The sequence below is a fragment of the Abrus precatorius genome, unplaced genomic scaffold, assembly GCF_003935025.1.
Source record: "Abrus precatorius isolate BTA unplaced genomic scaffold, Abrus_2018 Scaffold10, whole genome shotgun sequence".
Classification (NCBI taxonomy): domain Eukaryota; kingdom Viridiplantae; phylum Streptophyta; class Magnoliopsida; order Fabales; family Fabaceae; genus Abrus; species Abrus precatorius.
Genome location: NW_020874292.1, coordinates 11810681 through 11836008, shown reverse-complemented (window position 1 = coordinate 11836008; position 25328 = coordinate 11810681). Strand labels below are relative to the sequence as shown.

At 27.5% G+C, this 25328-nt stretch overlaps 1 protein-coding gene across 1 annotated transcript; it reads left to right on the top strand.

The window, feature by feature from the left end:
* The first annotated feature begins 11755 nt into the window (after window positions 1–11755).
* Window positions 11756–15296, top strand: LOC113849918 (pentatricopeptide repeat-containing protein At1g74750). Its single transcript, XM_027480172.1, has 2 exons — window positions 11756–11912; window positions 12253–15296. Exons 1-2 carry the CDS (start codon window positions 11907–11909, stop codon window positions 14890–14892), a joined length of 2646 nt encoding a protein of 881 aa, XP_027335973.1. The 5' UTR covers window positions 11756–11906; the 3' UTR covers window positions 14893–15296.
* The last annotated feature ends 10032 nt before the right edge of the window (window positions 15297–25328 follow it).

The window sequence follows — 25328 nt, the reverse complement described above, 5'->3', positions numbered from 1 at the left end:
CTTTTAGGAAAGTAGAAAATTTCGCCTTTGCTATTAAAATACCGAGCTTAGTTATAAAGTTAACGTAGTTTTTAAAAGATACATGTATATTACATTTCAATTTTTTTTTAATATAAAGTAATTGAATAATTCGTAACCCATACATGTTTTGTAATTGAATATGTTTTTCTTAGTTGGAAACTGTGAAGACATGGATTTCGGGGTTAAAGTGGGGTGATAATTTTATAATGTGATGAGGAGGTGGCCGAATTCCCCACCAACCCCTTATCTTTTGGATAAATTGCGTACACTTTGACATTTTGATGTTCTTATTTTAATTTTAATTTAAAGGAAAAATATCTTTCGGCTAAGAAAATATTAGGCCCTTCGATGGGGACAAAAGATCTACGAAGTTTCATACTTCTTGGCCGGGTCATATACTATTTTTTATTTTTATACATTCTGCCATGAACTAAATACGAAAAGAAACTTCTATTTCTTTTTTTATTACAAGAAACTTCTATTTCAACACATTATGTCTCTCTCATAAATACTTTCCCAGTAGTTATCCAAGAAAATTATTATCATCATCCATCCGAAGCTAGTCTTTATCTTGATCATTAGAATTTAGAGCTTGTATGATCTTTTGTCTCAACTTTGCCATTATAATTAAACGATCATTATAATTTCATTCTAAAAGATCATTACAATTTCATGTTTTGTAAAAAAAATTAAATTGATTATAAATATGTTTTCTTTAATTTTTTTCATTTCTTTCAAAAACTTAAAGATACATATCAACAATCTTTTAAAATCAATTTGTCATAAAAAAAATTAAACAAACGAGCTCATTTAAATGTGACATTCGCTTTACATGTTAGTGAATTGCGTTCAAATTATATACTTGTTATGTACTTAAACTAATTTTTTTTAAAATTTAATTTTTAAGAAAATATAGAATTACGAAACACCTACATTGCTTGCATGTGTTAGTTTAAGATTAAAACGAGAAAAAAAAATATTATTATTGATACGGGACACTTACCTTTTTAAAAAAAAATTATGGCATGGCTACTATTTTATGAGAGTGTATTTTTTTTAATGTGGGGTATAATTGTAAGTCTTGCAAATATTAACTATTTTTTCATATATTTTATTAATATTTAAAAATAAATATACACAATGTTTTATATCATTAAGTAGTTTGATTTTATGTACTTGGTGTCTTTAAACTATAAATATACAATTTTTGCAATTAAAGATTATGGTAACTGCCAACCACCTTGAAAAATGGATTAAAATTGGTGTGTTTTTGTTTTAAATTTCCACGCGGAAGGTGTTCGGCTGGCAGCAGTGCCTCTATGCCCACTAGTAATGTTGACCTTTGACCATATACATGCGTATGAAGAGAAAGAAAAGAAGGTATATACAGCGAAAAAAGTGAAATAGAATATTGGGAAATGGAATAGCCTTTGAGACGTCAGTTGTTGAAGTTGTTCAACGGTGGAGAGGTTACGTTAGGAATATTTTGACTTAATAGCCCGACCATACATTATAATATGGTATTAATTTATTCACATTAAGGGACAAAAAAACATACTTATATTTATTCAACATTACACTTTCCTATAAATTCTTATTGTTATTTTTAGTAATATTATAACAAATAATTTAAAAATATACTGGATTTCATCAAATATTGTAGAAATTATTATGAATAAATAATTTTCAATCTTCCTATAACATCCTCTTAAAAATCATCTTACTTGCTAAATAAAAATATAGTTCAACTTTTATGCATTATGAATATACAACTTTTTACATTATTACAAAAATTAATGTCTTTTAATAATAAATAATTCATAATTGAATAACAGTGTAAAAACATTTTATACTTTTAGTATATTTTAATTAAATTTATTTATAAGAAAATTGTATTTAGTTATAATTTTATTCATTTACTTGATTTTTATAAATAAAAATATAGTTACAACTTGTAAGTTACTCAAAATAATTTCTAAAAAAAACTAGAGATCTCTATTTATGATTTTAAAAACCTTAAATAAATACCATAAAAAAATTTAGAATTATTTATTTCAAAGTAAAACAATTTATAATTTATAATTTAATCTATATATGATAAATAAAATAAATTTACTCATAGCACGTCTAGGAATTCAACCGTCCAACTATAATAACTAGCGAGACTTGCTCCACCTTCATCTAGACATGAAGCTACGTCGCTTTCTCAGTCCAATGTAATTAAATCCAATTATTATAAAGAGCACTGAGCCTCTAAACATGTCATTTATCATATCCACTTTAGATATAGATGAGAAGGGTAAAGATGTCCGTGGGTGAAATAAATAATCGAACGTAGTAGCAGTGATAGAAGATGAAGGAAAATAATGCATAAGAAGGGCATTGTACGATTGGACCCATTTGCTTTGTGGTTAGAGGGATACAAAGTAACATACAGCTAATGGGGTACGAAAGGAATGCCGAATTGTTTCATTATCAACTTTCTTATAGCCAAATGGGTGAGCTTTTCAGGTCACCTTTCACGTGACCATTTCATCTTTGCCTTTTTACTAAGTTCCCTTTGCTGCCATTGCCAATGTCACCCACCATTATTAACTCCTCAATGTCTATCCAACTACGTTTCTCTCCAACATGCACTTTCATTTCAACTGCATTTCGGTTTTTTGGACCATCTATTCTTAATAACTAACATGATAATGTTATGTTAAAGAGAATAAATATACAAACATTAAATTGGTGGATCACGCATAAATAACGGTGATTTCTATTATAATAGAGTTATAAGGTTTAAAAATATTTATAGAGTACATGAAAGACATTCTACCAAAACAGCATGAATAACTGAATCCAGCGTCACTTTTTAAGGGAAACAAGAATCGGCAAAATAGAGATGAAATATCGTTAATCTTCTTGTAGATTATCGAAGTATTTCATTAACTTTTTTTCAAAAGCATATATAATTATTATTAAGAATTAAAAAATTATAATATGTCTTAAAAGTATTTGATTTCACTTTCCAAAGTTTTCCTTAAGAAATTATGTGAATGTGAAAAGAAAGAGTGTAAGTTTGGAAATCGAATTTGGCGTCTGGTTTGGGAATGTTTGCATCCTTTGACATTGTCAATATATCTAAAAGCCTTCGGAAATACGATATTAGGCTATTAGCTATGCGTATGACCCACTTGAGGAAAATCTTAGGATTCCTCGATGCCCATGTCAACCAATCATGATCACTTTTTTCTTTTTCAACTTAAAAAAAATAGAAAAGGTAAAATGGTTCTTGGCCGCATGTTCTTCGTGGAAAGGTTACACTTTACAACTTATTTGAGCCTGAAACTACGGGCAATTTTTCAGAAAATTACAGTTTAAATTAGACCCTGTTTGCATTTCTTGTTTTTTCCTTATTCTTGTTTTTATTTTAGTTGAAAAATGTTCGTTGGGGTTTTGAGAAATGATAAAACATAAATCAAGTTCTTTATCAACAAATTTTCAAATCAAATAACAACTATAAAGCATTTTTTAATTTTAAAACATTTTTTATTTATTTAATGCTGAAAAAAAAGTCATATTTTGCTGTTCAATTTGAAAACTAGATGGTGAGGAAGTAAGGAAACTGATCTAAGTTTTATTCTGTAAAAACTATTTTCTTGAATTTTTTTAAAAGATAAATGTTAATTAGTAATATTTTTTTATCATAAATCTTTTTCAGAAATATTTAGCATTGTTAAAGAACAAAATTTAAAAAAATAAAAAATTATAATTAAAAACTATATAGAAATATAGATTAATAATATATTTTAATGTTACTAATATATTTTTTTAATACTTTAGTATTAATTAAAATTCATATTAAGACTTATAAAATGACGCAACTTTTACACATTTCTTTTAATGAATGTTACTCTTAAAATATTGAATTATATTATAACGACACTTTAGCATTTTCAATATATATTTTGACACTATTTTTATGATTGTTTCATTATTTTAAGTTTGTTTTATTTATTTGAGACTATTTGAGCCTTTATATATTTTGTGTATTTTAATATTTTTGACTTTTGTTCACTATTTTTATCATAAATTTTGATGCATGTGAATCTTTTTAATGATTCTTGTTGCATTGAAAAATTAAATTAAAGAGTTTTGATTTGACATCTCATTTATCATATTTAAAGTTAGTTTATTAACATTGATGCAATTTATGAAAATTATGAGAGTTAAGTATTGATTAATAGTTTACAATTAGGATTTGAACCTAATTAGATTTTATGGTCCATTTTATTTTCTAAACTTATCAGCTTAGGTTTAGTTTACAGACTATTAGGGATCTTTTTACTTTCTTCATAATTACATTTTTCAACATTTGATTTGGAGTTAACTTGAGTTTTGTTTCTTCCCTTCCTTTTTACAAATTTATTTTAACATTTTTTTATGATAATTGCCTTTGAACCTACGTTTGTGTTTAGAAAAAAAAATTACAATGAAAGAGTAATTTCATAGATCGATCTATGAATTTGATCTTCCAAAGTAATGGGATAACATTTTATATTTAAATATAATTTGAAATATTATTTCTTACCTTCTCAATTCTATCACAAATATTTTTTAATTCGGTCTTGGATGGCAATGATACAATTCTGGATAATTCATGTGTGTTGAATTAATTATTCATGCAATCTTGAAATGTTTGTTCACATAATCCAGACTTTTGAGATCGGATTGAAAAAAAACCATAGAATCGATTAGAGACATGTGTTCAATAATCATTGAAGAAATTAAAATTAAATATGCATGTTCTATAATTTGAATTCATGAATTGGATTGAGATTGATTTCAAAACAACATTTATTTTATAAAGTAAAAATTGTACGTCGATCGCTTTTTATTTATTGAATTTCTTTGTGTTTTAAACTTCTGATCACATTTTTGCTTGCTTTCAAAATTTCTCTCAATTTTCAGTATTTCATTTTTAATGTTTGTAACTGAGGTCTTCAAGAAAATGATCGAAGATTTTCTCTTAGTTACTCCTTTTTATTTGATCAAGTACGACATTGATCACTCATTCTTATTCAAGAGTTATTCATTTTAAGGAATGAACAAAATAATTTATATTTTAGCACTATTTATATTTTGATGGTGTTTTAATATGTTTTAGCATATAAATTGTTTACAAGTGTTTTGTATATGGAGATGTCTAATTAAAATTTGATTCACTTGCACTCGTTATCCTACATATATTTATATTTATAGATGTCTTCAACTAATAATGTGGATGGAAAGACTTTTAATTAAACAAATGAGTGTACAATTGTATTATTGGAGCTTTGCTTGGAATTCATTGACAGGAATAAGCGCAATTGATTATTTAAATGACAAGATATTTAAAAAAAAATTGAGGCAAAAACTAATTGAAAAGTTTGTAATTTTAAAAGTTTGAAAAACAAGTACAACCAAGTAAAGAGAGATGGGAGACTTTGGAAATGTTTAAAGTGTGGAAATGTTTAAAGCTATTAGACACTAGCTTAGGACGAGATCCTTTAACTAGAAAGCTTCCATGACATCCTTAATTTCTATTCTAGCTTATATAACAATTTATGAAAAGACAAAGGAATAAAATAAATTTCTTTAAAAATATGGAATATAAAAATGTGATAAAATTTAAAACTTTTTTGTAAATAAGTTCCTTCACAAAAATTTATGAAAATATAAAAAAAAAAAAAAACCTTAATGATTATATTTACAATGAAATAATAGAGAAATATACATATACTGAATTTCATACACAAGTTTAATATTTACAAATTATTATTAAAATATATTAGGACTTAGATTATATAATTACAATATCAAAATAAATTCAGTCTTAAGAGAAATTTCTATTCACATCCAAAATACTGAGGACCCAATTCTAATAGTTATCACCATGTCTGTCCTCTATCTTAGCTAGCTCCTCTGGAGTTGGGTCCTCATTCTCTTAAGATCTCTTGTGTTGGCCACAATCTTAGTACCAATCATCTGTTCTAAAGTAAATCGAGTTAGTCTTCCATAGTGATCATGATCTAGGAAAGTATATACATAATTCACCGCATTTGACGTCCAGACCAAACCTCTATATATGTACAAACTAGAAGTGTGATAGATTCTATCACTAATAAGGTAATCAAAAGAAACATTATACCCTATTATCATTTCTATAGTAAATACATTAACAAATCCATCATTACTATTTACAACAAAGTAAAGGTGTCAATTTGACCTTAAGCCCATAAGTTCCCTCACACAGTTCACTCTACGGCCCTAGTTATTTTTAAACCTCATACATAGTGGACTTACTCTGGCCCTAAGCCCTAATATATAAACAAAATGTGGACTAGGATTAGGGTTAAAGGTGAGTTAGCCCACACTTTTTAAAAAACAATTAATAAATATTATACTTTTTTTTAAATAAAAGACACATTTGTTATTTATCATTTTTATTAATATTTTATTTAAAATTAATAAAAATATATTTTAACTATAAAAAATATATTTTAAAAATAAAAAATTCTATCAATCTAAGATCAACCAACATTTAAAATTACAAATATTTATTAATTTTTGCTAAGTTTATAAGTTACTTTTCTGCATTAATGAATATTGCAATATTAAGTATCATTTGTCCACAATTTTTATGATAAGAATATTGTATTTATTTTTTTTAACATATTAAATTTTATTTAAATAAATTATTTCAAGTATTTTCATAATATATGACTTAACAAATTTAGCTACCGTTATTTTTATATTGTCAGTTTTGTGTTTCTACTGTGACTTTAAAAATATTCATTAAACACATAATTTTCTTAAAATAATTCTATAAAAATAAATAAATAAATATTTTTATAGAATTATTAATAAATATTTTTTAATAAAAGATACATATGTTTGTTTATTATTTTTATTAAATTATTTTATTTAAAATTGTATTTTAAATATAAAAATGTATTTTAAAAAATATTTTTTATCAATTCTGTCTAATCAAATTATTTCACTTTAAAAATAAATTATATTAAATTAAGATAAGTCAAATTTTAAAATTTCAAACATTCATTAATTTTTCCTAAGTTCATAAATTGCTTTCTGCATTCATGAATTTGATAACATTAAATATCACATATCTATGATTTTCATGATGATAATATTATATTTATATTTTTTAACATATTAAATTTTATTTAAATAAATGATTTTAAATATTTTGATAATTTGATAACAAATAACTTAATAAATTTAACTAATATTAATTTTTGTGATTAATTTTATATCTCTATTGTAATTTTAAAAATATTTGTTGAACATGTGATGTTCTTAAGATAATTTTATAAAAAAATAAAATAAAATATAATAGTATAAAAAGATTAAAATATCACAAATATTTTAAAATTAATTAGCCCATGGGTCAGTCCTAGTCCACTTAATCCCATGGACTTTTTCATATTGTGGGCTTTTTGGTCCAATGGACCTTTTGGCCCTAACTCACATGAGTTAGGACTAAATTAATTAGGGCTGACTCATTTGACACCTCTACAACAAAGTTACAATGGTAGAGTTGCTGCTACTCTTTAAATATATAATTAAGTCTACTACTAACTAACAATTTTGACAACCTAATGGGTCTCTAAAGGTTTGTCATCCTTGTTCTCTTAAAATATTAGTAAAGATGAATTTTTCTCTTCACCACTAAATCAAGATAATAATCAACTTAATAATTTTAACACAACATATTTAAGATAACATACAAACTAATTCAATCAATAAGCATATCAACTATATCACTCGTGTATATATAATATTTTTCATATTTTGTGATCACATTCTTTCAACATTCTTATCATTCTTTAACTCCTTATCTCAATCAATCATTGTCTCTGCGATCCCTTGATGTCTTTTTCATGTATAGATAGTTATTGGTTAACCACAACAACACATATACAACGTGTGCGACCCAACCCTTTTTAGTGAAAGTACGGTCAGAAGTATGAGTTAGGAAATGAGTGTGAGACCAATAATGCTTCTGTTCTCATTAAGAAATGTGCATCTATTACAAATAGCATTCACCACCCTCATTTTCCTCAAATTCCCAATCGGCTCTATTCTTTCATACTCTCAGTGTATCTCTATAATTATCTACACGTATTTTAATCAATTTTCATGATAGTACAACTTTCACCATAATAATATAGATAACCATTCTGAGGCTTTTATTCTTTTGTTATTTGTCACAAGTAATTTTACTTTTTCCACAGAGATTCACATATAATTTGAGAGAGAATAATAGCAGAATATAAGCTCAAACATATCCTAACTTCCAAACAACAATTCATGATTATAATAACATGTCATTCATATATATAATCAATTCACCAACAAATTTGCCAGAGATCAGACACCTCTGGACTTAGACCAAATCATATATATATAGGGTAAGATCTTCTTACACTGGTGTAAGTCTAAAAACTCTTACACCCAATCTGAGCCTTTCATTTAACTTAAATCTAACGGTTATAATTTATTACTTTACTGGCTGTTAGATTTAAGTTAAATAAAGGGCTCAGATTATGTGTAAGAGTTTTTAGACTTACACTGGTGTAAGAAAATCATTTCCCTATATATATATATTCGCAATACAACATGTACTTCATATCAATAAAAAAAGATCAAGTATACACCAGCTCACTCACTATTTAAGGAAATAACCATAGTCCCAACCACTCAAAGTAATCATTTCTCATCTCATATTTCTAAAATAAAAGAGAGTTCATAGCTATACACATGAACAATAGGTATTTAAGATTTCAAGGATGTGATAAAATTCTAGGTCCTTACCCCAATTAGATGATTTTGTAAAGGATTTTGCAGAAGAGATTGTCTAAAGATCAAGTTCTTTCTATATATCACAAGTTGGAGCACTTTTGAGAAAGAAGAAAATGGAGAGATATAGAAATGAGATTGAATGATTGAGTTTTAAGGAATTTACTTAGGATCAAGAAGAAAGGAAGTCTGGGCTTAAATTTAGAGTTAGTTTGAGGTTTGAGAGAGGTTTCTTTGAGAAAGGAAATAAGAGAACAGAAAAAGAATTGTGTGAGAGGTTTCTTGGCTTACAATACAGGTTTTAAAATGAAAATCCCTTAAATATCCTTTAAAACTCAGAATTCTCGCTTGAGCGAGAAAATCAAACAAAAATTGGTACTCTTTTGTTGATATTTTTTATCGAGCAAGGATGTTTTAGCTTGAACTAAAACACAGCAGAGAACTACTCATTAAGTCCAATTTGACATATATCTTGGCAAATCTACCCCTAGATAAAAGGTAGTATAAGGATCTATTTTAAGTATGGATCCTAGGCAAGCACCCACTTGCCATATGAACTTTTAATTATACAATTCAAGGAAAAGATCAAGGATTCTAACCCAGCGGCTATTTTCTTTAGATCCTGATCCTTTGACCTAAACAGAGGCCTCTACCTTTCAACTAAGAGGGAGTGATCTAGGATGAGTCAGGGCCCATTAAATAGAGCCAATTTGTAATCTTCACTATTATCAAATTTTACAAAAAAGAATTCATTATTTACGTCCAGTATCTTTAAAGACCTCATCTTTCCCCCAAATGCTAGTTAATTTTTTTATTGAGATAGTTAGAGTTCATTGATCGTCCTAATAGTTTAACTATTAAAGTAAGTTCCATAGAGAACACTATTGTTTGTAGTCTTCAAGGGGAACCCTAAGTTCTAAGCATATTACTGTGTTATCATTAGGATTTATTTCATATTCATCATTGTCAGAGAGGGGAATATTTAGATATCCCTTAACAAATTTAACATCATCATCACCAAGAAACATGTTAAAATCCCTAGATTCTAGCACCTTGTCCCTATACGAGATATGAGGAAGAGAGTTATGGGTAGAATTCACCTAATTTGCAAAGCCTTCAAAAAGCAAAACTTCTTGCATGTTCATTTGTAACTCCTCAATCTGAGACGACTTTAGCTTCGACTTTAGCTTGAGGGTAGAAAAAACCCTAGCAAAACTAACATGACGTCTTTTTTCTCTAAGACTATTTCTTGCAAACTCTAGTAAAGCACAATTATCAATAAATACACAATTTTACTTTCAAAAATAATTGTCACTGGATTTTTAATTTTAAAATAACTAGTATAATATTTTTTTAATAAGATGTATTAAAATAAATCATATCTAATTTTAATATAATATATATATTTTTAAGTTATTTAACATAAATAAGTTGTTGCACATTTAATTTGTCAAATAATTAATTTTATAAATTACTTTATAATTACAAGTTTTTATTTACAAGACTACAAATTCTAACTAAATTTACAACTTTTAATATTTTACCAAACTTAGCTATGATAAATTTATAAGAATTATTGAGTGTAAAACATTTTTAACTATAACATAAAATAATTAAAGTTAGCTATTTAGCTTTTTCTTAACATTATTAACTAATGTTTAAAAATTTAATTTTTTATTTAAAATCTTTTTAAATATATTAAAATTAATGATAATGATTAACTAATGACGTGTTGTAATAAAATTTTTAAAATTTTTTAATCATTACTCTAAAGACAAATTAGTTAATATTTTATTTACTTAACATATAATGTTCCAATTTAGTTTATTTTCATCTACCGCAGCCCTTTTCAACATTAATTATAAATATAGATAACAACTATGCAAAATATTAAAAATAAATAAATATGATAATAGGAAAAATACAACTATAATATAAAATTTCTATAACAAAAATTATACAAGAACTATTTTTTCTAGAAAATATGATTATGATTTAATGGGTACACCACAAGTCATTTCGGAACCATATATGAACACAAAACATAAACTTTACTCATAAAGTGAATAATAACACAATACACCCTTAATGCAAACTAATTAATTAATACTGTAATTTTTTTTTTTACTATTTTTTATCTTTTTCGTAAGATGACTTTTTTTTTTTCTCTCGTACTCTCTCTTGAAATAACTTTTATTTTTTTCTTGTGCTAAGACACTCACAGTTCTACGCAGATAACTTCTCCTAACACTTTTTTTTTTGGTTGCAAAATCAATGCAAACTCACTTGATGGTGATTCACTTGACAAAAATAAAATATGATAATAAAAAAACACAACTGTAATATAAAATTTTTATAACAAAAATTATACAAGAACTATCATTTTTAGAAAATATGATTCCGATTTTGTTTATTTTTGAAAAACTACATTAAATATATTTATTTATTATTCAAAATAATTTTAATTTAATATAAAAGTAATCAAACAATTGAAAAATAATTTTTCTACAATAAACCTAAGTACATACAAAAGGAGTTAAAATAATTTATTACAATTAGCATTTTTTTGTATTTTTTTTTTATAAAACCTAATTACCATTTGCTTTAATTTTTTTTATAATTTTTTCTATTTTTGCTTAAACAACTTTATTTTCATTTAAATACAAATAATAATGGATATTCAATTCCCACCAAATGGGGGAAGGATGCAGATAGTTTCGACTGATACATGGGATGAAAATGAAAACTAAAAAAATCTGGTCCTTCTCTAACTAGAAACACTAATTAACAAGATACGTAGTTTATTTCGACCGACGACACGTGTTCGTGAGACTCAAGGCAGCAAACGCGTCTTGTAAAATTAAAAAATAAGAAAAAAAAAGGTAAGGAAAGTTTCGGGTCGGGCACGGGCACACTTCATACTCATAGCTTCTCCCCCAAGTTGCTTGGAAAAGTCTACCCTTTGACGCCACACACACACAACATAGTAGCCGCCACCTTCTCCAACCCTTATGCTTCCGCAACAACACTGAACCATGCAGGTGCACACCCCTCTCCATCTCTTTTTCTTTACTACTATTTCCCTTCTCTTTCTCCAAACTAACTAATTAGTCTACGGACACTAAATTACGACACATTCAAGTGCCTTTGCCTTGTTATTTTATTTTATTATTTGTTTAATTTTCATTTATCTTATCTATTGTCGTTTGGAGATGTATCCTGTGTTTCGTGTTTTCTGTTTTTGCCAATTGCTGGAAAACATTACTGACTAGGCTTCTTGCTGATGGTTGTGGTCAATTTTGGGTGAAATGGAGTTGCCGAAACGCCGTCGTTTTTGTGTGAGAGTTTCATGATTGTAACCTAGCTTGGACTTTTTTGCAGAATATGTTACGAGCAAAGCAGATTGGTGCCCTTTCTAGCAGTGCTAGGAGTCTTTTCCTTAGTGGTTCGAGATGTAATGCAGCAGATGGTAATTCCTGCACTTGTGCTGAGGATGAAACGTGTGTGTCAAGAAGTCAGCAGAAGAAAAAGGACGATTTGCTCGCACAGAAGCCGTCGTCTTTAGTATCCAAAACTGCATCACAAGTAGAAGGATCCTTGGTTTTAGGAAGGGCTTCAAATGGGCCTGCTTCTCTCAAGGTTGAGAGTGTTGATCAATCTGGTCATGTACAACAAGTTAGGTCTAGTTCAGTTACCCCGAGTAGATCAGAAACTGTAACATATGGTTTTGTTGTTGATGGTGTTCAGAACCATGTTGCACACACTTCTATTAATGCTGACCAGTTTTATAGGGCCGGTATTGCCGCTGTCAATTTTCTTTCTGATATTGTTAGTTATAAGTTTCCTTTATCGGATGGGATGGGAATACTGAGCTACTCTAAAAATTGTATGGTTGATCCGACCAGAACCTTACCCAACATCAGATCTTCCAATGTGAAACAAATTAGAAAGGAGAATTTTACTAGTGTTCATCCCAAACCACCACCTGTTTCTACTCATCCAGGGCCATCCAATCGTACAAGTAGTCATCATGGTGCAAAGGGGAAAGGTGATAAATCCAATTTAGCTAAGGGCTTTAAGCAAGTGGCTTCTTCGGGGACAGAGAAGGCAGGGGCAGCTTCAAATGTTCCTTTGAATAATCATGACCGCAAGGTTGTGCCACAGAGAACAGGCACTCATTCAAACCGTTTTGTGACAAATTTTGGCTCTAACATGCAAACTTCAAATCCACAGATGTTAGGATCGTTCAAGGGAAGTTTCAATAAACAACACCCCAGGGATCCAAAAATGCCAGCAGGAATTGCTCCAACGAACAGGCATTTTGGAAACTCAGGGCGAGTTGTGGAAGTGGTTAGAGATATACTGCATCATTTAAAATGGGGTCCTGCTACGGAGAAGGCTCTTCATAACCTGAATCTTTCAATAGATGCATATCAAGCTAATCAGATCCTAAAGCAACTGCAAGACCATTCAGTTGCTCTAAGCTTCTTTTACTGGCTAAAGCGTCAACCAGGATTCTGGCATGATGGGCATACTTACACCACTATGGTTGGTATACTTGGTCGTGCAAGAGAGTTTGGTGCAATAAACAAATTGCTGGAGCAGATGGTCAAGGATGGATGCAAGCCTAATGTTGTAACTTACAATCGTCTGATTCACAGTTATGGCCGTGCAAACTACCTAAAGGAAGCGCTGAAAGTGTTCACTCAAATGCAAGAGATGGGATGTGAGCCTGATCGCGTTACTTACTGCACACTCATTGATATCCATGCAAAAGCTGGATTTCTTGATGTGGCCATGTCCATGTATGAGAAAATGCAAGAAGTTGGCCTATCTCCTGACACATTTACTTACAGTGTCATGATCAACTGCCTTGGAAAATCTGGTAATTTACCTGCTGCCCATAAGCTATTTTGTGAGATGGTTGAGCAGGGTTGTGTTCCAAATATTGTCACCTACAATATCCTGATAGCTTTGCAAGCCAAAGCAAGGAACTATCAGACAGCATTAAAACTATACCGTGATATGCAGAATGCAGGATTTAAACCTGACAAAGTTACATATAGCATTGTTATGGAGGTGCTTGGCCACTGTGGCTATCTTGAGGAAGCAGAAGCAGTTTTTGTTGAGATGAAACAGAACAACTGGGTTCCGGATGAACCTGTTTATGGTCTTCTGGTAGACTTATGGGGAAAGGCTGGTAATGTTGAGAAGGCTTGGGAATGGTATCATGCAATGCTGAGGGCAGGTTTGCTTCCAAATGTACCAACTTGCAATTCCCTTCTCAGTGCATTCCTCAGGGTTCATCGATTGCCAGATGCATACAATCTTCTTCGAAGCATGGTGGCTCTTGGCCTAAGCCCTTCTTTGCAGACTTATACTTTACTTCTCAGTTGTTGTACAGAGGCACAATCACCATATGATATGGGATTTTGTCGCGAACTTATGGCAGTAACTGGCCATCCAGCCCATGCATTTTTACAGTCCATGCCAGCAGCAGGACCTGATGGTCAAAATGTGCGGGATCATGTAAGCAAATTCTTGGACCTGATGCATTCGGAGGATAGAGAGGGTAAAAGAGGGCTTGTAGATGCAGTGGTGGATTTTCTTCACAAATCAGGGCTTAAGGAGGAGGCTGGTTCAGTTTGGGAGGTGGCCGCACAAAGAAATGTGTATCCAGATGCTGTGAAGGAGAAAAGTTCTTGTTATTGGCTTATAAATCTTCATGTGATGTCTGATGGAACTGCTGTAACAGCATTGTCAAGGACACTTGCTGGGTTTCGCAAACAAATGCTGACATCTGGTGTTGGCCCTAACAGGATAGATATTGTAACTGGATGGGGTCGCAGGAGTAGGGTGACAGGTTCTTCTCTCGTGAGACAGGCAGTGCATGAACTGCTTCATATGTTTAGTTTCCCATTTTTCACAGAAAATGGCAATTCCGGTTGTTTTGTTGGATGTGGGGAGCCTCTTAGTCAATGGTTGCTCCACTCTTACGTGGAACGAATGCATTTACTGTAGTTTCTTATTGTAGAATCGTTTCCCCTTCAGCTTAGACACAATTTTGCTGCGGGAAATGTGCTCCGAGTGGCACTTTTATTCTCAATGCTGACATTGTATGTAATATTAGCTTGTCAGCGCTAAGTTATCCAACTTGTTATCTTCAAAGCTTTTTATTATGGGAATCATAGACTGAATGCTTGATGATGGTACTCTTCTCTCCATTTGTGTTTTTCATTCTGTTTTTTTTGCTTTTTGCAGAGTATAGGATTTTAACTTTTAACGGTTAAAATCCGTGTTTTACCTTGATCCACTCGCAGCATTTTCAAATTATTAGGAACCTTAACATGTATTTATTTTTTCAGTTGTTCCTTCCAATTTTATTTGATCTGTAATGCGCAACGTGCCAGTATTGGTGACTTTCCTCAGATTTTGGCGGCAAAAGCATGTGTTGATACATAGTTTGATGCCTTCAAATCAAGCATCAAATGATATTTATACCATTTAATAAATTTTTATAAAATATAAAATAAATTAATTCATGTTGAATATTTCTATATTATTTTCAATTATGAATATCAAATTTTATAAAATTTAAATATTCATAATATGTTATTTAAAAATTAATATTTATTCATATTTTAAAAATATATTACATGTTGAAATAAAATAATGATATTGATATTTATTTTTTATATAAAACTTTATAAAGTTGGTCTATTTAATAACGTTTAAACTAATATTTAGATTAATTAATTTCATATTATACAGAAAAGTTATTAAGTGATATAAATATTTAGATTTGATACTTGGTGTGTATATAAAACAATTTTTTTCTTTCTTACAAAAAAACAAATTTTAATCTAGATAACATTTTTTAAAAATAATAAAAAAATACTCATATTCTGTTAGTCAATACACTCATTTTTAAATTATTTTCAAATTAAGAAATTATTAAAATAAAAATTTATTTTACAAATTTAAATAACTATTAGTCAATATACTTCATTTAGATTATTTTGAAGTAAAAATTAAATATTATTTAATATCTTTATTATGAATATATCATACTAATTTAAATGTTTAACTGGTACAATATGGATTTTTCTATTATTATTTTCTTAAAATTCTATATATATATATATATATATTGATATGCCTATCTTTTGATTCTTTTAAATAAAAAAATATAAATTTTATATAACATTTTATCATATAATTAGTCACTTAAATAAAAAAATTATTTTAATCTTTTTTAAAATGTACTCTATCAATTTAAGAACTTAACTAGTGTAGTAGTGGATTAATCTTGCTCAGTATTACTACTGTTGACGTATTTTATTAAAAATAATACAAATAAGATAAAAATTAAATAAAAGATGTTTTACTTTTTTTTTATATTTTTATTCATTTAAAAAGTTGGGTATATTAGATAATGTTATTTACTTATTTTTTTATTTAATAAAAAAGTTTATTATATTAGAATATATTTTTAAACTTAAATCATATTTAAACATGTTCAATTTTATTTCAATAATAATATTTAATTTATATTGCAATTCATATATTGATATTTCGTTAGTCAATATGCTTTTTTTTAATATTATTTTGGAATCAAAGAACAATTAAAATAAAAAAAATTATTTTACAAATTTATATCACTATTAGTCAATATACTAAATTTAGATTTTTTTAAAATAAAATTTAATATTTTTTTACAATTAATTCATTTAAATTAAAATGTTTTAAACATTCTTTTAAATATACTCTACAAGTTTAAATATTTAACTGCTACAGTAGAACATATTCTTCTGATATTGTTGATATTAACAAGTTTATTAAAATAATATAAATAAAAAATAGATAAAATTAGTTTTTTATCTTCTAACTTAAGGGTTAAATTTAATTTATTTCTTTAATTTAATTTTATTTATTTTAATTTTATAATTTTAAAATATATTTTAAATAAGTTTTTTTAATAATATTAACTTTGTTAATATCTTTTTATCTTTTTCCTGTCTCGTGTATTATTTTCCATTGTTCATTATTTTTATTTCTTACTTGATATTGCATGTTATAACCAAAATTTTTTTTTAAGAAGATATCTTTGATGTAATTGATTGAATCCTTTCACTTTTCGTTTTCTCTTTTATAAAAAAAAATAAAAATACAAAATCTCACACTTCTCTATCTCCTTTACTTATCACTAAAATCTAAACTTTAAACAACAAAATCTTACATAATTCTTAACTTTTTCCTAAACTTAAATGGAATCAATTAAAATTTTTTCCATCTTATATGGAATTAAGTAATAAAGCGAAATAAGAGATTTGAGGAAAAATAATAATGAACAATGCAAATCTAAAGAAGAAAATGAAAAACAATGCAAAACAAAACATGTGAAAAAAAAAAAGACAACATATTAATTGAGTAACGTTGTTAATAAAATAACATATTGAAATTTTTTTAAAAATTTAAAAAATAAAATAAATTAAAATAAAGTTAAACGATGAAAACACTAATTTTGTCAAATAATAAATAAAAATATCTTTTTTTTAAAATTTTTATGTATAATTTATATTTGTATATAACAAATCTTAATCAAGATTATGTTTTTCTAAATAATAAAATAAAATATTTTCAAATACATATTTTATTAATCAATATACTCATGTTTCAATTACTTCTAAGTTAGGCAATTATTAAAATAAAAATTTATTTTATAAATATATATCATTATTAGTCGATATATTCCTTTTAGATTATTTTTAAACAAAATAAATATTATCTGATATTTTAATTACAATTTACTTATTTAATTAAAAAATATTTTAAAATGTATTTAAATATACTTTATTAATTTAAATACTTAATTGGTTTAATAACAAAACGTGAACTATTAATTGCAATTTAGATTCTATCTTAATTAAAATTATATATCAATGAGAGTGAATTATAGGGTACACAAGAAAGTTTGACCGGTTTTTGGAAGTTGTGGTATTTTTTTTTTATGGTTCTTATTATTTTGTAAGAAGATATAATATTAATGCAATATTGAATTTAAATCCTTTGTTATTTGATTTTAGTGTCTTTAGATTAACTTAAGAAATAGATTATTTTAATAATAAATTTTTGAAATAATTGATTTTAAAATAATTTCGTATTTGAATTATATAAAATAATTAATTTTTAATTTAAATTATATAACAATAAGAAATTATGTGTAATGATTAGTTTTTTTTATCTAAAATAATTAATTATTAAAAATAAAATAGAAAATAAAAATTAACTAAAAAATATCTGTGCGTTTGGAAAAGATTAATTTCCTTGATAATTTGAAAATGTTGTAAAAAAAAAAACTCTTCATTTTTGTTTGCCTGTGATTAAAAATCAGCTTATAATTTTTTATAAAGGAAATAGCTTTTTTAGTATAAGTAAAATTGTGAAACTTATCATTAAAAACAATCATAATAATTTTTTTAGTTAACTTTTTTGTTTTATCATTAATAGTTAATTATTTTGAATATAAATCTAAATATTACACTTAATTTCATATTTTTTTATTTGAACCTAAAAAAAAGTATTTTTTAGAATTCAAGTACAATACATTATTTTAAGACCACTTTTCGTCTAACATATCTTAACATATAACTTATTTCATACAATCAAAATTTTCAAATAATCTAAATACACACTAAAATGCTAATTTTTAATCATAAACTTTAAAATTTGTATTAATCTTAAACAAGTTATTTCTTTTATAAAAAAAACTAATTAAAAATATAAACTAATTTTATAAAAAATTTCAAAAAAATGAAATATTTTTTATAAATATTTATTCACATAATTAACAAAAAATTAATCTTATCCAAACATATTGTCAAAAGCAGAAATTTTGGTGATATTTTGACACCTACGTTGTTGTTTAGGATAGTCTATTACATCAATATGTGCTACAAATTAAGATGAGTGTATTTTGTATCTTTTGATTTTTCTACCTTAGGTGTATATTACGAGAGAGAAACATTAACTTAAGAATAAGAAATAGTAAAATTTACATGATATTTGTCATTTTTATTAAATTTTAGTTAATAGAAAAAGAAGTATGTTGTAAATAATATATTAAAAAATGTGCTACTAGCATTGCTCTAACTGTTATAGATGTAGAAATAGCTACAAAAGTGAATTTGCTTAAACTCTTACCCATACAAATCTTTTTGTATTTTGAAGTACATAAAAGTGTTCAATTCTTATTTGTTTTAAAGATAACTAAATAAATAAGAAATAAAAGAAAAAAATTATGTACTATTTTTTATTGTTATTTATTAGTTAAAATTAAATTTTTATTTTTTAAAAATATTTATATTTACATTTAATGTTATTATAGATTAATGAGAAAAAAATAATTTCAATTAATAATCAATACTAATTATATGTAAGTTTTGTTCAAAATAAAAATACTACTAAAATATAATCTGATTTTAACTAATAACATAACACTAATTACACTTAACTTTTATCAAATACAAGTACTTAACTTTTTTGTCTAAAATAAAAATCCTATCGAAGTGTGACAATGATGTTGTTAAGCATAGGTCATAAGGTATGGTATGACTATGATAAAACATGTACATTATATTGAGAGAAGTGAAAAAGTAGTCAAATAATGTTTTTCACATGTACAAACATAATCCTTGAAAGTAATATTAAAGATTATAGCACTTGCTCATAAACGTGCTTATAAGATTAAGACTCTTAACAACTATCTTAACCTAGAAAAATAATACATTAATATTCTTTCTTCTTAAAAACATGAAATGTGTTCTAAAGAAAATTAATTGAAGTTCATATTATAATTTTAAAATATGATATCTTTATTAGATATTATCGAAGGAATTGTTATGCAATAAACATAACCACTATCCCAAAATTAATATTTTGATAGACCTATAGTGTGATAAGAAGTCAGACACACTCCCTAAGATCAGTATAACATTGTGATGCACTCAAGGCCAAGTATGTTAGAACTTCATTGTATAATGCCTACAATTGAAAGGGGACAATAAAAGAGGAAGTAAGTATTTTTTGGTTCTAGATTAAAGTAAAATCAAAAGGAACATTATATCTTATTGTCATTTATAAAGTAAATACAATTTCAGAGTCATCATTACTTTTTATAATAAATTTACAATGGTAAAGTTGTTGCCACTCCTTAAATACATAATTAAGTCTAGGCTTAATTATGTTTTTGGTCCCTATAAATATAGGTCTTTTTGTGATTAGTTCTTACAAATATTTTTGTTAGGAAGTGGTCCTTCTAAAGTTGGTAATTTAGGAATTGGTCCCTTCCGTTAACCATTCTTCTATTAAGTGCTACGCTAGCTAACAGAAAGTCAGCTCAACACTCTACCTGACGCCACATTATAAGCCATGTCATTTAAATTTTTTATTGATTAAAATAAATATTTGCAAAAAGATCTATAAACGTGTTTTATATATTTACAAAAAAAGCTTCTTCTTCTTCATCAAACTTCTTTCCCTCAATACCAGCAACTCCCTTTCCAATCCACCCTAACCTCCACTCTTATCCTTTCCTCTAACCCCTTTCCCACCTCCACTCCAAACTTCCACCTTCCTCACCCTAACCCTAACCTCTATTTTCACCCCTTTCTCTAACATCTCCCCAACCTCCATTCTCACTCCTTCTTCCAAATTGTATATGTTTTTTTATTAATTATTTTTTATGTCATGATACAGATTGTATGGGTGTCATACAGTGTGTAGCTCATCAATGTGTTGCCACCTATCTGTAAAGACGGAATAGACTTATGGAGGGCAATGGCGCCACTAATATGTTTTCAAGTTTGTGAGTGACACCAACCTGATCGAGTGATGTGTCAATTTGGTATGGTTCAACACATACCTAGGGCTCTTTATTAGCTGGACCAGCTACATGACCTTACCATTAGAGGAAAGACTACAGAAAATTGGTTAGCAAAATTCAGTGCTATGTTGAAAATTTATGAGTAGACGACTTTGGGTGATGACTAATGAGCTCCAGTATGGGTTACTGAGTTCAAATTCAGAATATATAAGATGGTATGTTAGTCACGCTCGTTGTTTGATGACTAGGGATGAAGCTATTGCGGCTTTAGTGGTATATTGTTATATGTCCCTTATGTATATTATTGCTATTTAATATATAAAGTAACTAACGTTTACATTTTTATCATTTTAGGGTGATGCACTTGATAGAGTGCACTACTTGAGCAATGATGGGTAGGACTCCTTTATCTTTGATGAATTAAAGGACTTGTCTGAGACTATGTTGTCACTAAAAAAGGAACAAGATCAGATATTAGAGCATGTTTTATCTTCAGATCCTTCAATGCAGAGTAGTAATCCTGTAGATCCAAACTTATACATACACTAGCTGAGACAACGAAGAGAGGGAAGAGATTTGGGACGTCAACGAAGACAAATGCAGGTAATAGAGTGACACGTGCTGACTATGCTAGAGCACCCTGATGGTGTATTCCCTATACCATCATAGATCTCTTTTCACCCATCTCATATGACATCTGCCCCCACTTATTTCCATTCATCGAAGGACATCCAACAACAAACACAACCCCTTACTTCACCATTTATAGGATTAGAAGATTACAATCCACGACCTGATTTTTTTATGACACTCCCTCACGAGCACCATTCTCTTTTGACTCAAGGTGCCCTATACCTTTACCCTGAGCCTATACCATCATTCATGCATCCCATTAAGTTGGGTATTGATTTGAATGCCGACTTCGGTGCTGCTGCAGATGTAGGAGAGGTTCGTTGGAACCCCCATCGAGGAGCTTGAGATAGATCGAGACAATGCATCTTGACTTCATTAGATCATGATCATCAAGCACATAGGGGAGTAGTAATGACTTTTTTATATGTAGTTTTTTATTTGACATTTTAGTTTTTAATGACATGTATGGATTTTCTAGTTACAAACTTCTTTATTTTAATAGATATGGTATGAGTAATATGTCCTTTATGTTTGTTTTAATTAGGGTATTTATTTCCTCTACACTCATTGTATTCACAGTAAATAACATTTTCATTAAAAATAAAAATATGCCAACTAGTACATAAAATTTCTACCAACTATTACATGGTTATAACAGTTGCATTTAAAATTTAAACACTTCAAATGGGTCAACATTTACTACCTCTAAACTACAAGGCCCAAAACTTATCTTACAATTAACTAACATGATTTATTGAGGACAATGGCGTCAGTTATGACCAACTTCATTATATTTCATACACCTTTATTTTGCCGCCCTTTATCTCTTGCTCTTTCATCATCAGGCACTAACTTTCATTCACTATTTGTAAGGATGTTACATTCATTCCTAAGAGGGCACCATTGTGGAGAATATGCATTTACAAAATACTGCATTGAATAAACTGGGTCAATATATTGCCAAAAATCAGTACTCACAGCTATACATGCAGCTATCACATGCGAGCAAAGAAATCGATAGGATTGAAATCTTCAACGATTTTTTAACCTCAAAACTTGTTCTTTGTATGTCATACCGACAAATTTGGTGTAACGAAACTTCTTGTTAATTTTTTTGAATTTGCATCATTACTTTACGACAAAACATACTTCCATGTTAAGGTCAAACATAGCCTCTTCTCCATGCTTAACAAAATATTCAATCAAACGTCCATGCATGGCTTTTACCAATGCATTTATGGGTAGGTTTCTAGCACCTTTCAAAATCTTATTAATTTCTTATGAAAGATTTGTAGTCATATGTCCATAATGTCGCCCATCTTCATCATAAGACAATGCCCATTTCTCCTTTGATATGCAATTAATCCACTTTTGTATATCTTTAGATTCATTACGAAATCAAATTAACTTTTGCTAAAAAATTACTTTCGATGGTGTATAACCTAGAATTACAAAATTAAAAACATTACTACTATGTGCCTTAACATTCAATTATGCCTAATAATATAAATGCTACGTAAAATAACAATACATACCTAATCTGATGAGGTCTTTTTCAACGATGTATTTTTAAATCAGTGATTGAAGTTGCTAGCAATATGACAAATGTAATATACATGATACGCATTTATAGGTTACTACCCAATGTGTGGATTTGACACTGCCCTTTTATATTTTGATGGCGATTTGATTTCAAACAAATTCCTGATTTATCGGTAACATGCAAACAAATCATTGCCAAAAACCATTCCTAGGTTGACAAAGTTTCTCCTTCAATAATTGCAAAGCTATTGGAAGGTTACAATTGTTTCCATCTTAAGTTGTTACAATGAGCAATGTGTGACGATAGTTATCATATAAGAATGTCCCATCTACTTGCAATATAGGTTTATAGAATTTAAAAGCTTCGTGACATTGTTTAATGATCAAAACAATCGTTAAAATACTCTAAACCTGTTATCCACTTGATGACTAACTACATACTCTTTCATTTCAATTTTATAAATAGATCTAGGAGCATGTAATTGCATGTATTCTAATTAACGTTTCAAGGTAACGCATGATTCATCCCACTCACCAAAAACTTTAACAATTGCTTTTTGCTTCACCTTCCAAGCTTTTTTATATATAATTTTGTTTCCAAACTGAGAACTTATTTGCTCTTGTATCAATGAAATATTTACCGATATTTATTTGTTTACCATGCCTACATAAAATTAAATTGATTTAGTTACAAACAATATAATCATATACATAATAAAATATAAAATTATTAACATATGTAAAACATTTGTCTTATCAAAAATGCATGAACAAATTAAATTTGAATTTAACTTTTGATGATTTTGAAAAATTCTAAGATTGACACATGTATGAAATCACTTTACCTAGTAATTTTTCACTTGTTTGAATTCTTCAACAATGCAGCCCTCACTCTCTATAGACAACTAGAGATATGATTCAAGAATTTCACATATAAACATATTGGTTTAGACTCAGCCACAAAATAACTTTGATGAATATTCATTGTGTAATATTTTAATGCATGATTTAATTAATTCTTGAAAATGTTCTTCATTCATCTCTTGATCAAGATATTCCCAATTAATATACTTATATTGTGGAGTTACATTCCAAAAAAGAAATACAGTCTCTCTTGCATTGTATTTTGCAAACATATTTAACATTAATATTAACATAATTAATTAAAACAAAAAATTTAAACATTATTTCATATTACCTCCTATTATTTCTTCTTCTTTTATATTTAAGTTGGAATCAAACTTGCCTATAACATCAGGAGAAGAAGAACTATCTAATGAAATTTTTCCTTCATCATCTCCATCACTATAACTATCATAATCTGAGTCTTGATTATCTTGATCAACATCATTCTTAATTTCTTTATTGCAATAAATTTATAACTTTTAATTATAACAAATATATATATTAATAAAATAATTTAATTTCTAAAGTATTTAATATTACTTTGATAGTAATCATGACTCATAAAATTGTCATCATTTTGATATAAAAGTGATAAATTTAAATTTATAATCTACGATAGCACTGATGAACTTCCACCAACAACAATATCCACATACAACTTAATAACATTTTTACTAGCTAGTTGAAATGCACTTATCATGCAATCAATACCTTCATTATCACATATATCTAAAACTATATACTGTCTAATATTTTCATCAATTTAAAAAATATAAAATTAATCTAGAAACAACTTGATTATGATCAAGATTAAGTTTTAAATGAATTTTTCTTTTAAAGGCTTTAAAACTTATTCCTCGCTTTATTGAATAGTTTTCTTGCTTCTTTCAAAATTCACTCCTTCATTGTTTTCATAGATTCTACCATTTCAATTTATAATAATAACAATTTCACTCATCTTGCATTTTTACAAATAAAAATTATTTAATATTTAATTTTTTCTAAAATAAAATTTAGAAAAAAAATCATTAATTAATTAATTAATTAATTTAATTGAAAATAAATTAACAATAACTAAATTCATATTTAAAAAAAAATAATAAATCAAGAATTTATTTTTAAATTTATAATATTTAAATAAAAAAGGTTGGGATGTTACTCTAGTAAGTTTAGTACATTAATTCTTTCTTATAAATTCTATTATGATGGAACACAGACCAATATATATAGCGAGGTCGAAAATTGTTCATTCCGAGAAAAGCGACCTTTTATTGTTGTTAGATTTCTTAGTAAAAATCCGTTGTTGAAAAAGGAAAGGGAGTTCACCAATTGTACACGTCAGCATGTGTTGTCTAACTCTTAAGAGATAAAATTTTATCCTAATCAATCATTTAAGAACAACTACTTTTTGGCAGCCGAAATACCAATAATAAAAAACTGAATTAAATTATTTGATTGTAAATACATCGATTTTAAGGTTTGAATAATTGTT